Source organism: Pongo abelii, chromosome 6 (assembly GCF_028885655.2).
Source record: "Pongo abelii isolate AG06213 chromosome 6, NHGRI_mPonAbe1-v2.0_pri, whole genome shotgun sequence".
In the NCBI taxonomy this organism is placed as follows: domain Eukaryota; kingdom Metazoa; phylum Chordata; class Mammalia; order Primates; family Hominidae; genus Pongo; species Pongo abelii.
This window is the reverse complement of record NC_071991.2, coordinates 147,663,273-147,677,036: the sequence shown is the minus strand read 5'-3', so window position 1 is coordinate 147,677,036 and position 13,764 is coordinate 147,663,273. Positions and strand designations below refer to the sequence as shown.

The following is a 13,764-nucleotide window of genomic DNA, read 5'->3' as shown; positions in this document are numbered from 1 at the left end:
CTCCTGAGCTCAAGCGATCCACCCGCTTCCGCCTCCGCGTCCACCTCCGCTTCCCAAAATGCTGGGATTAGGGGCGTGAGCCACCGGGCCTGGCCCAATTACTTTCTTCAGTCTGAGCATGAGCGCTGGAAGAAAAGCTCTCACTTGCATATAATGTTTTAGAGACAGAGTCTCCCTCTGTTACAGGGGCTGGAGTGCAATGGCGCAATCTCAGCTCACTGTAACCTCAACCTCCCGTGCTTGATCGCTTATATAATCTCAGCTCACTGTAATCTCAACCTCCCGGGCTCGATCGCATATATATACACACATATATTTGTTTGTTTAGACGGAGTCTTGGTCTGTTGCCCAGGCTGGAGTGCAGTGGCGCGATCTCCGCTCACTGCAACCTCCGCATCCCGGGTTCAAACAATTCTCTGCCTCAGCCTCCCGAGTAGCTGGGATTACAGGCACCCGCCACCACGCCCGACTAATTTTTGTGTTTTTAGTAGAGACGGGGTTTCAGTGAAACCATGCTGGCCAGGCTGGTCTTGAACTCCTGACCTCGTGATCCACCCGCCTCGACCTCCCAAAGTGCTGGGATTACAGGCGTGGGCCACCTAGCCCAGCCGATCGCTTATATTTTCAAAAAGATGTTTTCTTCGTTTCCCAGCCTCTTCTACCCCGCTACAAAGTTTCAAAGACTTAATGCTATTACAAAGGGCCGTCAGAGGTCAAGCTCGGGGGTGCAGCTCCCTCATGCCGGGCAGCCTCAGAGGGGGCCGACCCTGCCCAGGATGAGCGGCGCCAGGTAGCCGGGACGCTCCCAGGCGGTCCCCGGGCCCTGGCTGGGGGAGGTGTTGTGGGGCGCACGAACCCAGGCTCAGGTGAGGCGAGTGGGCGGCCAGGGCTGCAGCTGGCGCTGGCCATTGAGGAGCTTCTGCGCGACAGTGCGATGGGTTGCACCTTCTGCGACAGATGCTGGCCGGCTGGCGCGCAGCGCCTGCTAGCGCAGAGTCTGGCCCTTGCTGCGCCCGGCCCGAAGACCGGGAAGTCGTAAAGCTCCTCCTAGCAGCTTACCTGCGGCGGCCGCCGGGCGAAGCCTCGGGACACAGAACTGCCAGCTCAGCAGCCGGTTACATCCCGCCCGGCCACCCATAGCCAGTGTCCGCTCATGCGCGCTCCTGGAAGACCCAGCAGCCCCGCCGCGAGTTCCGATTGGCTCCGTGTGAGTGGCGTTCCCCTGCGACGTCACAAGGGCGCGCCTTCTGTGACATCACAAGGGCCCGTCTTCGCGGACACCATAGAGGTGGGCCTTCGGCGACGTGAGAGGCGCGGGTGTTCGGCTACGTCACTGGGGTGCTACAGTGCCTGGAGCTGGGCAGTCTTCTCATCAGAGTGGGGACTGGTAACAGCGACCTCCCCGCCAGGTCCTGTGTGTTGCCGGCTGAAGAAGGGTAGCCGAAAAATTCAGACCCAGCACAGTGTTTATGTTGGTCAAAAATAGAAAACTATGTCTGGCGCCGCCGAGGCGGGAGGAACCTTCAGGCCAAGAGCACCCTAGCAACATGGCGCAACCCCATCTCTGTAGTCCTACCTCAGCCCCCCAGCTACTTGAACCCAAAGGTTCAAGGCTCCAGTGAGCTATGATCCCACCACAGCATTCCAGCCTGCGAGATTGAGGTAAACCCTGTCTAAAAAAATTAAGAAACTATCCAAGTGTGCAACAGGGAGGGACTGCTAAATAAAACATGAGGCTGGCTGGGCCCTACTGTAATCCCAGCACTTTGGGAGGCCGAGGCGGGAGGATGGATGGCTTGGGCTCAGGAGTTCGAGACCAGCCTGGGCAACATGACGAAACCCAGTCTCTACAAAAGATACAAAAATTAGCCGGGCGCGGTGTGCACCTGGCCTAATTTTTGTATTTTTTTCTAGAGATGGGGGGGGGCCTCGCTATGTTGCCCCGGGCCAGTTTCGAACTCCTGAGTTGAAGCTATCTTTTCACCTTGGCCATCAGAGTTGTCGGGATTACAGGCGTGAGGGACCGCGCCCCACCTGGGTTAGGCTACTTAATAACGTAAGAAAGTGCTCCGCCAGGCTCAGTGGCTGACGCCTGTACTCCCAACACTTTGGGAGGCCGAGGCGGGTGGATCACCTGAGGTCAGGAGTTGGAGACCAGCCTGGCCATGGTGAAACCCAGTCTCTACAAAAAATACAAAAATTAGCTGGGCGTGGTGGCGCATGCCTGTAGTCCCAGCTACTTGGGAGGCTGATAAAGGAGAATTACTTGAACCCGGGAGGCGGAGGTTGCATTGGGCCGAGATCACACCACTGCACCCCAGCCTGGGCGACACAGCGAGACTCCAAAGTTTGACACCAGCCTGGCCAATGTAGTGAAACCCTGTCTCTACAAAACAAACAAACAAAAACCCAGGCGTAACTGTGTCCACCTGTGGCCCTAGCTAGTTAGGAGGCTGAGGCAGGAGGATCACTTGAGGCCAGGAGCTCAAGGCTGCAGTGAGCTATGATAATCCCACTGCTTCCCATCCTGAGCAATAGAATGAAAGCATGTCTCTAGCTAGCTGGCTAGCTAGCTAGATAATTGATACGTAGTTTTGTATCAAATTTTTTCCCTGGATTTGAACATGTTTTTCTAAAGTAGCATTCAACACATCAGCATTTTACAGTGTTATTAGTTGTTAATATGATTATGTTTTTCTGAAATACAGTATTGTTTACAAAAGCAGTTTTGTCTTTCAAAGCACATAGATAAGGCCCTCAAGTGAATTTGTCTGATGTTGGCGACCTTGGTACCATTTTGTCCACTTGATTGGAAAAGTCAGTCAATAATTTCAGGTTACTGTTGGCCTTAGAAGAAGAGCCCAAAGGCAACAAGCAAAGGCGCTGGTGCCCAGTCGCCTTCTAGAAGCATTTTCACTTTCCCTTAAGGTTTCCCTTGATGAACATAGAAGTACTGTATGTAGAATTGACCCAGTGCTGCCCTGGCCAAATTTACATTTCTTACCTTTATGAGAGGCACCCTGGTAGGCTAGTGGAGTTACACACAAAGTCTGATCTCAGCTGCACTGTCCAGAGATGCAACACGGTCCAATCAAATAACATTCGCTGAGCCTGTTTCTTTAGCTATAAAAGAAGAATAACATACCCATCTAAAAAGGCAGCTTATTGTATTTGATTGGTCTTTTATTTTCTATGAAACTGTGTTTAACACAGTAATTATTTTCATTTGTATACTACATTTGTGTTGTGTTTTTGGTTTTAGTTTTGTTTTTAGAGTCTTTTTTTTCGTGGTTTTTTGTTTTGTTTTGTTTTGTTTTTGAGATGGAGTCTTTCTATTGTCACCCAGGCTGGAGTGCAGTGGCATGATCTCCGCTCACTGCAACCTCCACCTCCCAGGTTCAAGTGATTCTCCTACCTCAGCCTCCTGAGAAGCTGGGATTACAGGTGCCCACCACCACACCCAGCTAATTTTTAAAATACATTTTTAGTAGAGATGGGGTTACAACATGTTGCCCAGGCTGGTCTCAAACTACTGACGTCAAGTGATCCACCCACCTTGGCTTCCCAAAGTGCTGGGATTATAGGCATGAGCCACCGCGCCTGGCTTGTTTTCAAATAAGGGTTTCTTGGCTAAGCATGGTGGCTCACACCTGTAATCCCAGCACTTTGGGAGGCCAAGGTCAGTGGATCACCTGAGGTCAGGAGTTCGAGACCAGCCTGACCAATATGGAGAAACCCTGTCTCTACTGAAAATACAAAATTAGCCAGGCGTGGTGGTGCATGCCTGTAATCCCAGCTACTCAGGAGGCTGAGGAAGGAGAATTGCTTGAACCCAGGGGGCAGAGGTTGCAGTGAGCTGAGATCGCACCATTGCACTCCAGCCTGGGCAACAAGAGCAAAACTCTGTCTCAAAATAAAAGAAAGATTTCTTAAAATGATATTTTCAGTATTTTATAGATGATGTGTAAGCAGCAATCTTAATAGGATGTTACCCGACACTTTGCGAGACTGGCAGCTGATTTGATCCAAATGTCTCTAATTCTTTTTTCCTTTTCTTTTTCTGTTTTTTTTTTTTTTTTTTTGACAGAGCCTTGCTCTGTCACCCATGCCGGAGTGCAGTGGCACGATCTTGGCTCACTGCAACCTCCACCTCCCGGGTTCAAGTGATTCTCCTGCCTCAGGCTCCCGAGTAGCTGGGATTACAGGCACGCGCCACCATGCCCAGCTAATTTTTTGTATTTTTGGTAGAGACAGCGTTTCACCATGTTGGCCAGGCTGGTCTCGAACTCCTGACCTTAGGTGATCTGCCTGCCTCGGCTTCCCAAAGTGTTAGGATTGCAGGCGTCAGCCACTGTGCCTGGCCCAGATGTCTCTAATTCTAACATGAGATGTATTGCAGGATCATAGCAGAGTGAGTTGCTGATGTATCCAGAAGGAAACGAGCATGGAACTCTCACGACAGCTGTCCTGAGAAGTGTGTGTCTGCTGTGCTTGAATATCTCACTGCTCATTTATACACAGGCTTTCTGGTGACTGAGTTAACAGTATCTGTTTCATAAATAATGTAGCCCTCTTTCTTTCTTTCTCTCTCTCTCTCTCTTTTTTTTTTTTTTTTTTTTTGAGACAGGGTCTTGCTCTGTTACCCAGGCTGGAGTGCAATGGTGCAGTCTCGGCTCAACTGCAACTTCAGCCTCCTGGGTTCAAGCGATTCTCCTGCCTCAGCCTCCCAAGTAGCTGGGATTACAGGCATGCGCCACCACGCCTGGCTAATTTTTTCTTTTTCTTTTTTTGAGACGGAGTTTCGCTGTTGTTGTCCAGGCTGGAGTGCAATGGCACAATCTCGGCTCACCACAATCTTTGCCTTTCGGGTTCAAGGGATTCTCCTGCCTCAGCCTCCCGAGTAGCTGGGATTACAGGCATGTGCCACCACACCCGGCTAATGTTGTATTTTTAGTAGAGACGGGGTTTCTCTGTGTTGGTTAGGCTGGTCTCGAACTCCTGACCTCAGGTGATCTACCTGCCTCGGCCTCTCAAAGTGCTGGGATCACAGGCATGAGCCATCGCTCCTGGCCTAATTTTTGTATTTTTAGTAGAGAGGGGGTTTCACTATGTTGGCCAGGCTGGTCTCGAATTCCTGACCTCAAGTTATCTGCCTGCCTCAGCCTCCCAAAGTGTTGGAATTACAGGCGTGAACCACCATGCCTGGCCAGCTCTATTACTTTAAGCCTACATATTTTGTACTTGTTAAAAGTATTTGAACATACAATTACTCAGCTTCCCTTGTTTATGCTTGAATTTTGTATAATCTTAAATATTTTTTCCAATCTAAGCTTTATTTTATCCCGTTTCTTCTATATTTGTATAACTTTAGGTGGCTATCTTCATTGAAAGTTTTTTCTCAAAAGCCTTAAAATAGAACATAGTTCTTGGCAGCAATTTGAAAGTTATTTGAGGAGAAGGGGAGACTTACAATGATGATTCAAATGAAGCAAACTAAAAAGTAATGAAGCAAGACAGAGGAAAAAGCAGTATTCACTTGAGCATACCCCAAAAGAATAACATTTCAAATGTAACTAGAAAAAAGTATGCTGAAGTTCGCAATACAGAAATAATTATTAATAAGATAGCTTTAAAGCCCTGCTCAGCTTTTGAATGTTGGGAATTGACCCAGAGGTGGCTGTAACCTAAGATGGTTCCTTCAGTAATGACCATTTTTTCTTTTTCAAGATGATGATTATTCCCCACCTTCTAAGAGACAAAGACCAACGCGCCACCACAGCCACCGGTCCCAGAACCCGCCAATGCTGGGGAACGGAAAATCAGGGAGTTCAACTCTGGTAAGTTCTCAGTGAAATCCACGACCTTTTCCTTTATCTTCTGGACTCTCAATGTGACTGATGAAAGTTACCACATGCTCTGCAGGGGGAAATGGTTTAGCATGTATTACTACATCTTAATCACATCTTTGTAAAGCCAGGAGCATTTTGAAAGTCACGTTACAGACATTGTTTAAACATAGTCTGTATTTACCAAAGTATAGGACATTGTATCATCTCATATTAATTAGTTAGTTGGCTCAAAATTAGTGCTAATGACTTAGTAATTCAGTGATTTCTGTTAGCTTTAAAACCTTTATTTCAGAACTGTTTCACCTCTTGGTTTTCATTTTTGCTGTGTGTCACTGCCTGCTGGCTGCTAATTTATTAACTCCCAGTGAATCATGTGTCCTGTGAAGGGACTGAATATTAGTGGCAAATTATGTTGATGATTTGTATTTTGAATAAATAGTTTGAATACATAGAACATTAAGCTTGTATACATTTTGAAAATGGTATTTTAATATTCTTCTGTGTCATAGTCACAATGATTGGATATATATTGAATTTATATGTACTTTAAGTTGTTATATGTTTATGGTCTTTAGCATTCTAACGTGCAATTGTATATCTGTTAAGTCTTTTTTTTTTTTTCAAGATTAGACTCTGATTTATTGAGGCATCTGTTTGATGCCACATTAAGTGGCCCAGGCTTTGTGTAGGGGTTGAGGTTAAAGCAGGAAGAAGTGTGGTGAGAGGCAGGGGTACCAGGATGAGGTTGGAATACCTGGGGGTGCTCTGAGGCTCCCCAAGTTTCCCTGGTCTTGGCCGGCTGTGCTGCTGGCCTGGGCATCTGATGGGCCTGCAAGGGTGGTCCAGAGGCTAGGGCAGGGACTTTGGAGTCACGCTGTTGGCTTTGAATCCAGACTCCTACACTTGGGAGCTGTGAACTCTCCATGCCTCAGGGACCTGCAGAACTGAGCTCTGTCTGAGCCAGGTTCCATCCAGGCACTGCAGATCCATCCAGAGGGGCACTGCCTCAGGTTGCTCACTATTCACTGCCTTCTCAAGCAGACCCTTGTCTCCTTCTAGGCCCTCACAATCCAGTGGAGGAGACGAAACCCATCTGCCTCTGTCCCTCTGGGCATGCCTCATGCCAGGTACATCTGTGGACAGGGACCATGCTCCTGGGCTTCCAAAGTTGGAGAAAACTGCCAGGCTGAGGCGGGTACATCACAGCAGCTGCTGCCCTCTGGACACAGTGACAAAAGAACACTCTGGGCCTGGAGTCCTGGTCTGGGGCATTGGGCAAGGCTGTTGCACTTTTCTGAGCCCATTTCCCCATCTGGAAAGTGTGCTGATTGTATCTCCCTGTGGGCACTGAGGGCTCGGTGTTAGTTTGAGAGCCAGCATCTGGGGTTTGGGCTGTAATTCCCCATCAGCGCCATAGCTGCGGGGAACCAGGGACTTTGTTGGGATTACCCTAGGCATCAGTCTAGCTTCCTGCCCCTGGCTTGGGCTCAGCACCTGAAGTAGTCTAGGGGGTAGGTGGTCCTGGTGGGGGCTGGGGCTTTTCCCCAGACTGAGGTCACACCCAGAGCCAGAAATCTTGGTGCCTGCTCTGGGCAAAGGTGCCAGCCTGTGCAACAAGAGCGAAACTCCGTCTCCAAAGCGAAAACAAAAAACCTTGCATCATTTCAAGGGGCTCACACCTCCCTAATGGCCTGGTAATTGGCTGGCTCTGGCCTGCATCTGGCCCTGAGGGTGTAGGTAACACCCCACCTTACCTGGTTTCTTCCTGCCAGGGCCAATCTTCAGACCTCAGGACTTTGCAACCTATCCCACCTCCCCTCTGGCCAGCCTTGAGCCCTTGTGGGTCCAGCACTTTTTCCAGGCCGTCTCCTGGTTGTCCTTCTGCCTCGAGGCCTGGCTCATGCTGCTCCCCCTCCCACTCACCAAGACCCACAAGGACCACTCCACACCCAGCTCAGCCCCATCCCCTGAGATAGTCCCTTCTCTTTCCTCAGGTGGCCAGGTGCATATCTTGGTGTGAGGACCTTCACTGTATCTGGGAATGCCTACTGGTCACCTCGGTGACAGAGACCAAGGCATTTACCTGATTTGAGTGTCTTGGTTCACTGTCTACATGGCTAGGGAGGGAGTCAATAATAGGCTTTTCACTTGCTGCAAGGGCCAGTTCTCCTGGCCCCATGGCTCTAGGGATGGAGGACGCTGCAGGAGATGCACCGCTCACTTCCCAGCTGAGGACTGTGGGTCATCTCAGGGCGATTTCACAGTCCCCACATGCCCCACCCCCTCAGCTCTGCAAATACCAAGCAGTGCAGCCTGCCTGGGGGATGATGGGCTCGAGAGTGCCCAGGTAGTGCCCACAGTGCCCTTGGCAGGCTCCTCACCTAGCTGTTTCCACAGCTCTGTAGCAAGAGTTCTAACCTTTTTTGACCGTGAAGCCTGCTGAGAATAAGAGCTGTGGACTGTTTTCCCAGAAAGGCATGTACATGCTCTCCACACAAAACCTTTCATCGTGGCCAAGCACAGTGGCTGATGTAATCCCAGAACTTTGGGAGGCGGAGCCAGTCGGATCACCTGAGGTCAGGAGTTCAAGACCAGCCTGCCCAACATGGCGAAACCCTGTCTCTACTAAAAATACAAAAAATTGGCCAGGCGTGGTGGCAGCCACCTGTAATCCCAGCTACTCTGGAGGCTGAGGCAGGAGGATCACCTGAACCCGGGAGACGCAGGTTGTGTGGTGAGATCACGCCACTGCACTCCAGCCTGGGTGACAGGAGTGAAACTGTCTCAAAAAAACAAAACAAAACCTTGCATCCTTTCAGGGGGCTCACACCTCCCTAAGGGCCCGGTAATTAAACCCCTTGGGCCTGAGAGTGAGAAACTTTGTCTCAGTTCTTCCCCGAGTGATCAGCCCAGGGGTAAGGAAGGAGAAGCCAGAAAGCAGGACCCATGAGAAGGGCCGCCTCCTGGAGTTTGAGGCCCACTGCCTCCTGCCTCTGCCTCTCCTCTGTCCAGGACTCCTCCCTGCTCTGCCCCACTCCTGGGGCCGTAACCATGGGGAGCTGTGGTTTTCTACAGGCCCCTGGGCACAAAGTGGGCAGGCTCACCTGGAGGCAATCAGAGTAACATGGCAGGAAGTGAGGGGGAAAGCCGCCCTGGAACTGCGCCTCTCTGCCCCCTGACGTCACTGGCGTGCACTCCTCCCTCCCCTCACTCAGGCGGTGGCATGAGTTCCATGTGAGCACTGTCCTGCTCCCTCTGCTGCCTCTTTATTTTCTTGGGGCTACCATAACACTTTACCTTCCCCAGCCCTGCCAACCTGGTGGGACATTGGGCTTCCCTCTCACAGGGTCCTGGGGACAAGCCCATCCTTTATCATACCCACAGAGAGACCCTTTTTTTCTTCAGGACCTGGGGAGCAGCCAGGTTCCATGAGTTAAATGCAGATCTGAACCAAGCTGGGATTAGGGTACACACTCTCCTCTACTGAAAAGTAGCTAGGGATTCCAACTAGGTGAGAAGGAGAGTGGGGCAGAGCCAGACCAGACAAGGACTGATCACCTGGAAAAAGCCTGCCATCAAAGATCTTGGCAAATGCTGGGTGCAGTGGTTCACTCCTGTAATCCCAGCACTTTGGGGGGCTGAGACAGGTGGACTACTTGAGGCAAGGAGTTTGAGTCCAGCCTGGGCAACATGGCAAAACCCCATCTCTACTAGAAATACAAAAATTAGCTAGGCATGCTACATTCCTGTAATTCCAGCTACTCAGGAGGCTGAGGCAGGAGAATCACTTGAACTGGGGTGGCAGAGGTCGAAGTGAGCCGAGATTGTGCCCCTGCACTCCAGTCTGGGAGACAGAGTGAAACTGGGCCTCAAAAAAAAAAAAAGAATATGGCCTTGGCAGAGAGGGGCCAGCCCGGCAGTGCCTTCCCTTGGGTTTCTCCTGGGTAGGCCTCTGCCATGAGGAGGCGCTCCGTTCTGCCTGTCCATGGCCCACAGCAATGGAATGTCTGCTTCTGGGGGTTGGGTGGGAGACTGCTGGCAGAACTGGAAACCTTCAGGTGGGGTTTTTTTGTTTTGTTTTGTTTTCGAGATGGAGCGTCGCTCTGTCACCCAGGCTGGAGTGCAGTGGTGGAATCTCAGTTCACTGCAACCTCCGCCCCCCCGGGTTCAAACAGTTCTCCTGTCTCAGCCTCCTGAGTAGCTGAGATTACAGCATGTGCCACCATGCCCGGCTAATTTTTGTATTTTTTGTATAGATGGCATTTCGCCATGTTGGCCAGGCTGGTCTTGAACTCCTGACCTCAAGTGATCCACCCACCTCAGCCTCCCAAAGTGCTGGGATTACAGGCATGAGCCACTGAGCCCAGCCCCTTCAGGGGGGTTTTGAGGCTTCACTACAATACTCGTTTCCTGTGGCTGCTGCAACAAATGACCACACACTTAGTGACTTAAACAACCAAAATGCGTCCCCTTCCAGGTCTGAAGGCCACAATTCTACAGCAAGTCCTGTGAGTCAAGCTGGGAGCAGGCTCGGTGGCTTCCGAGGCTCTGCGGGAGAATCCGTTTCCTGGCCGTGGAGGTGGCCTGCACTCCTCAGCTTGTGCTGCCCGTCTCGAATGACTGGAGTTTCCTGCTTCTGTCACTACACCTCCCACCCTCTCCATCACCTGCTCTGCTCTTATAAGGATCCGGGTGAGTACATCAACCCCAAAAGCCAAAGACCCTTAACTTCATTATATCTGCAAAGCCCCTTTTGCCATATAAGGTCATGTTCACCAGTTCCCGGGATTAGGATATGGGCATCTTGGGGGCATCAGCCTGCTACAGCTAGGCTGCAAAACTATTACACCCTCCTGGTGTTTCAATGATTGGGAGAAAAAGGGTTGGCATTTTTTGCTTAGGGGTCCCGCTTAAACTTGTATCTGTAAGGTCTGGAGTCCCTCTTAACCTTGTGTTTTTGTTTTTGTTTTTTTGAGGTGGAGTCTTGCTCTGTCATCCAGGCTGGCAGTGGCATGGTCTTGGCTCACTGCAACGTCTGCCTTCTGGGTTCAAGTGATTTTCCTGCCTCAGCCTCGTGAGTAGCTGGGACTACAGGCGCCCGCCACCATGCCCTGCTGTTTTGTATTTTTGGTAGGGACGGGGTGGGGGTGGGGCTAGGGAGGGGGGTTTTGGCTGTGTTGCCCCGAGCTCAAAGCGATCCGCCTGCCTCTGCTGCCAAAGTGCTGGGATTACAGGCCTGCACCACTGCACCCAGCTGCTGTAAAGTCTTATTCACACAGCTGAGACATGTTTTAGGAAGTTTGCTAAAAGACCCCTGGAGACCTCCTCATTGTGACCTCCCAGTTGTTGTGTTTAATTTGATTGAACTTTTCTGCCCTCCTGCTTTTCAGCTTCTCTAATAGTCTCCCATTAAACCAATTCTAAGAACTACCAAAAAAGGGAAATTTTTTTTGAAAGCAGTAAAATGATATGGACTGTTAGAATGTAAAATATATGAAATAAGTCATTATATGTTAGTGCTGCTCTGACATAGGGACGTATTATTGAGAACCAACTTTTGCTTGATTTTCAGAGAAATGGAATAATCGTATCGCTGATCTATGTAAACAAATTGAAGAATTGTCTGAAAGAAAATATGGTATGTCTAAACTGGAAAAGTCCTGTAATCTTATGTTCATGGGCATTTACACAATGGAGTTACTATTCATCATGGGGGTACCATGGACAAGCCCAGGGCTGCCGGCGAGTCATGCCATCCTTACACATTTCTCCTTGTAAGGTGCTTTGTAGTGTCTACACACTTTGTTTCTAGATTGCTGCAAAGCTGAGGAAAAGTTGTATTTCTTTAATTATTAGTTAGCATTTCTTTTAAACTTTCAGTATGGAGATTGGAAATTTATTTACATATTTATTGCAAAGCCCTGGATCTTAGGGATTTCATTGAATTATTTATTTATTTTTTTTGAGATGGAGCCTCACTCTGTCACCCAGTGCAGTGGATCTTGGCTCACTGCAACCTCCGCCTCTAGGGTTCAAGCAGTTCTCTGCCTCAGCCTCCCGAGCAGCTGGGATTACAGGCGCCAGCCACCACACCTGGCTGATTTTTGTATTTTTAGTAGAGACGGGGTTTCATGATCTTGGCTAGGCTGGTCTTGAACTGCTGACCTCCTGATCCACTCACCTCAGCCTCCCAAAGTGCTAGGATTACAGGTGTGAGCCGCCATGCCTGGCCAAATATTATTTTTTTTAAATGAATTGTTTCTCTTAGTCTGCTTTGTTAAATTTGGAATTCATCTGGGCACAGTGGCTCACACCTGTAATCCCAGCACTTTGGGAGGCCAAGGCAGGCAGATATCTAGGTCGGGAGTTCGAGACCAGCCTGACCAACATGGAGAAACCCCGTCTCTACTAAAAATACAAAATTAGACGGGCATGGTGGCGCATGTCTGTAATCCCAGCTATTCGGGACGCCAAGGCAGGAGAATCGCTTGAACCCAGGAGGCAGAGGTTGCGGTGAGCCGAGGTTGCACCATTGCACTCTAGCCTGGGCAAAAAGAGCAAAACTCCATCTCAAAATAAATAAATACATAAAATGTTCAGTACTCACCAAGGTGCTCCTGTTGTCTCTACTTTTATCTTGATGCATCACTGAATTGATGTTAGATTTCAAATTCATCATTGCCCTTATGCTATTCTATCCTGAAGCCACCTTTATATAGTGATGAAAGAAATTAGCGATTTGTTATTATCCTCTCTCTGTTGGTATACATCAAATGCTCACCTAAAAAGAGCAACAACCAGTGGAAAACACATGATGTTTTTATTTGGATGACTATTTACTTGTAACCTACTAGCGAACTATAAAATTGTATGATATGCAGAATTTTAACTGAATTGCTTTAAGTGAACATTTAAACATGATAAACCATATTGATGGTATTTATGTTAATATACTCAAAATGAACATTTTTCTTCATCATGAGTAATATAACCTACTTCTCAATGAAAACCTAGCATTAAATTTGCTAATGAATTCAATAACATTTCCATAATATTTTTAGTTACATACTTAAGGTTCTCTTAGTGTTTCTCCCACTTTTTAATAGCTTATGCCTTTTTTGCCTTTGGTTTTTTTTGGTTCATTTTAAAGCAAAAATCTCACAACATGTGATACCTGGAAACACTGTAACCTAGTGGTAAGACCATAGGTCCTGGGGACACAGGCTGGCCATGTCTCTTCTCCTGTCTGAGCTTTAGTCTCCTCTTTTGTGGTCATGAGACTGAAGATCTGTCCCGAAGATTTGATAAGATAGTAAAGTGCTTCACATAATACCAGACATATAAATACACAGTAAATGCTTCCTCCTTATATTTTTATTGATTGATTGATTGAGACAGAATCTTGCTCTTTTGCCCAGGCTGGAATGCAGTGGCGTGGTCATGGTTTCTGCAACCTCCACCTCCTGGGTTCAGGCAATTCTCCTGCCTCAGCCTCCCGAGTAGCTGGAATTACAGGTGCCTGCCACCATGCCCAGCTAATTATTGTATTTTTAGTACAGACGGGGTTTTACCATGTTGGCCAGGCTGGTCTCGAACTCCCGACCTCATGATCTGCCTGCCTCGGCCTCCCGAACTGCTGGGATTAAAGGTGTGAGCCACTGTGCCCAGCCTGTCTTTTCTCTTCACACCCACAGTTCATGATGAAATATTAAATATGTACTAGTGGATATTACTTTGCTGAATATAGCCTAGTGAATATTAAGTATTTACTCTCACCTTTCAGACATGAACTTAGGAATTCAACAGGTGAAGATTTACAACTTGATAAATCAGCTTCGTGAGGTACGTCTTCAGTCTTAAGTCAGATTAGAAGATTATGTGAAGTAATTAACACTTAACATTGATTTAATGGTAG

General features: G+C 48.6%; 1 protein-coding gene across 3 annotated transcripts in view; it reads left to right on the top strand.

Moving 5' to 3' along the window:
* Positions 1-826: 826 nt before the first annotated feature.
* LOC129047405 (uncharacterized) overlaps positions 827-13,764 on the top strand; it is a 37,832-nt gene continuing 24,894 nt past the window's right edge. The window contains exons 1-8 of one of the 3 annotated variants that reach the window (XR_008527615.2): positions 827-1,662; positions 4,400-4,529; positions 5,728-5,837; positions 6,909-6,976; positions 10,327-10,541; positions 10,826-10,923; positions 11,422-11,487; positions 13,633-13,691. Coding sequence is in view for 1 of the 3 variants with exons in the window: in XM_054560743.2 (XP_054416718.2) it covers positions 4,423-4,474; positions 5,728-5,837; positions 6,909-6,976; positions 10,327-10,541; positions 11,422-11,487; positions 13,633-13,691 (570 nt within the window). In the remaining 2 variants the exon portion in view is untranslated. The remainder of the gene's footprint in view (positions 1,663-4,399; positions 4,530-5,727; positions 5,838-6,908; positions 6,977-10,326; positions 10,542-10,825; positions 10,924-11,421; positions 11,488-13,632; positions 13,692-13,764) is intronic. The other 2 variants (XM_054560743.2, XR_010140771.1) reach the window with 2 other exon arrangements.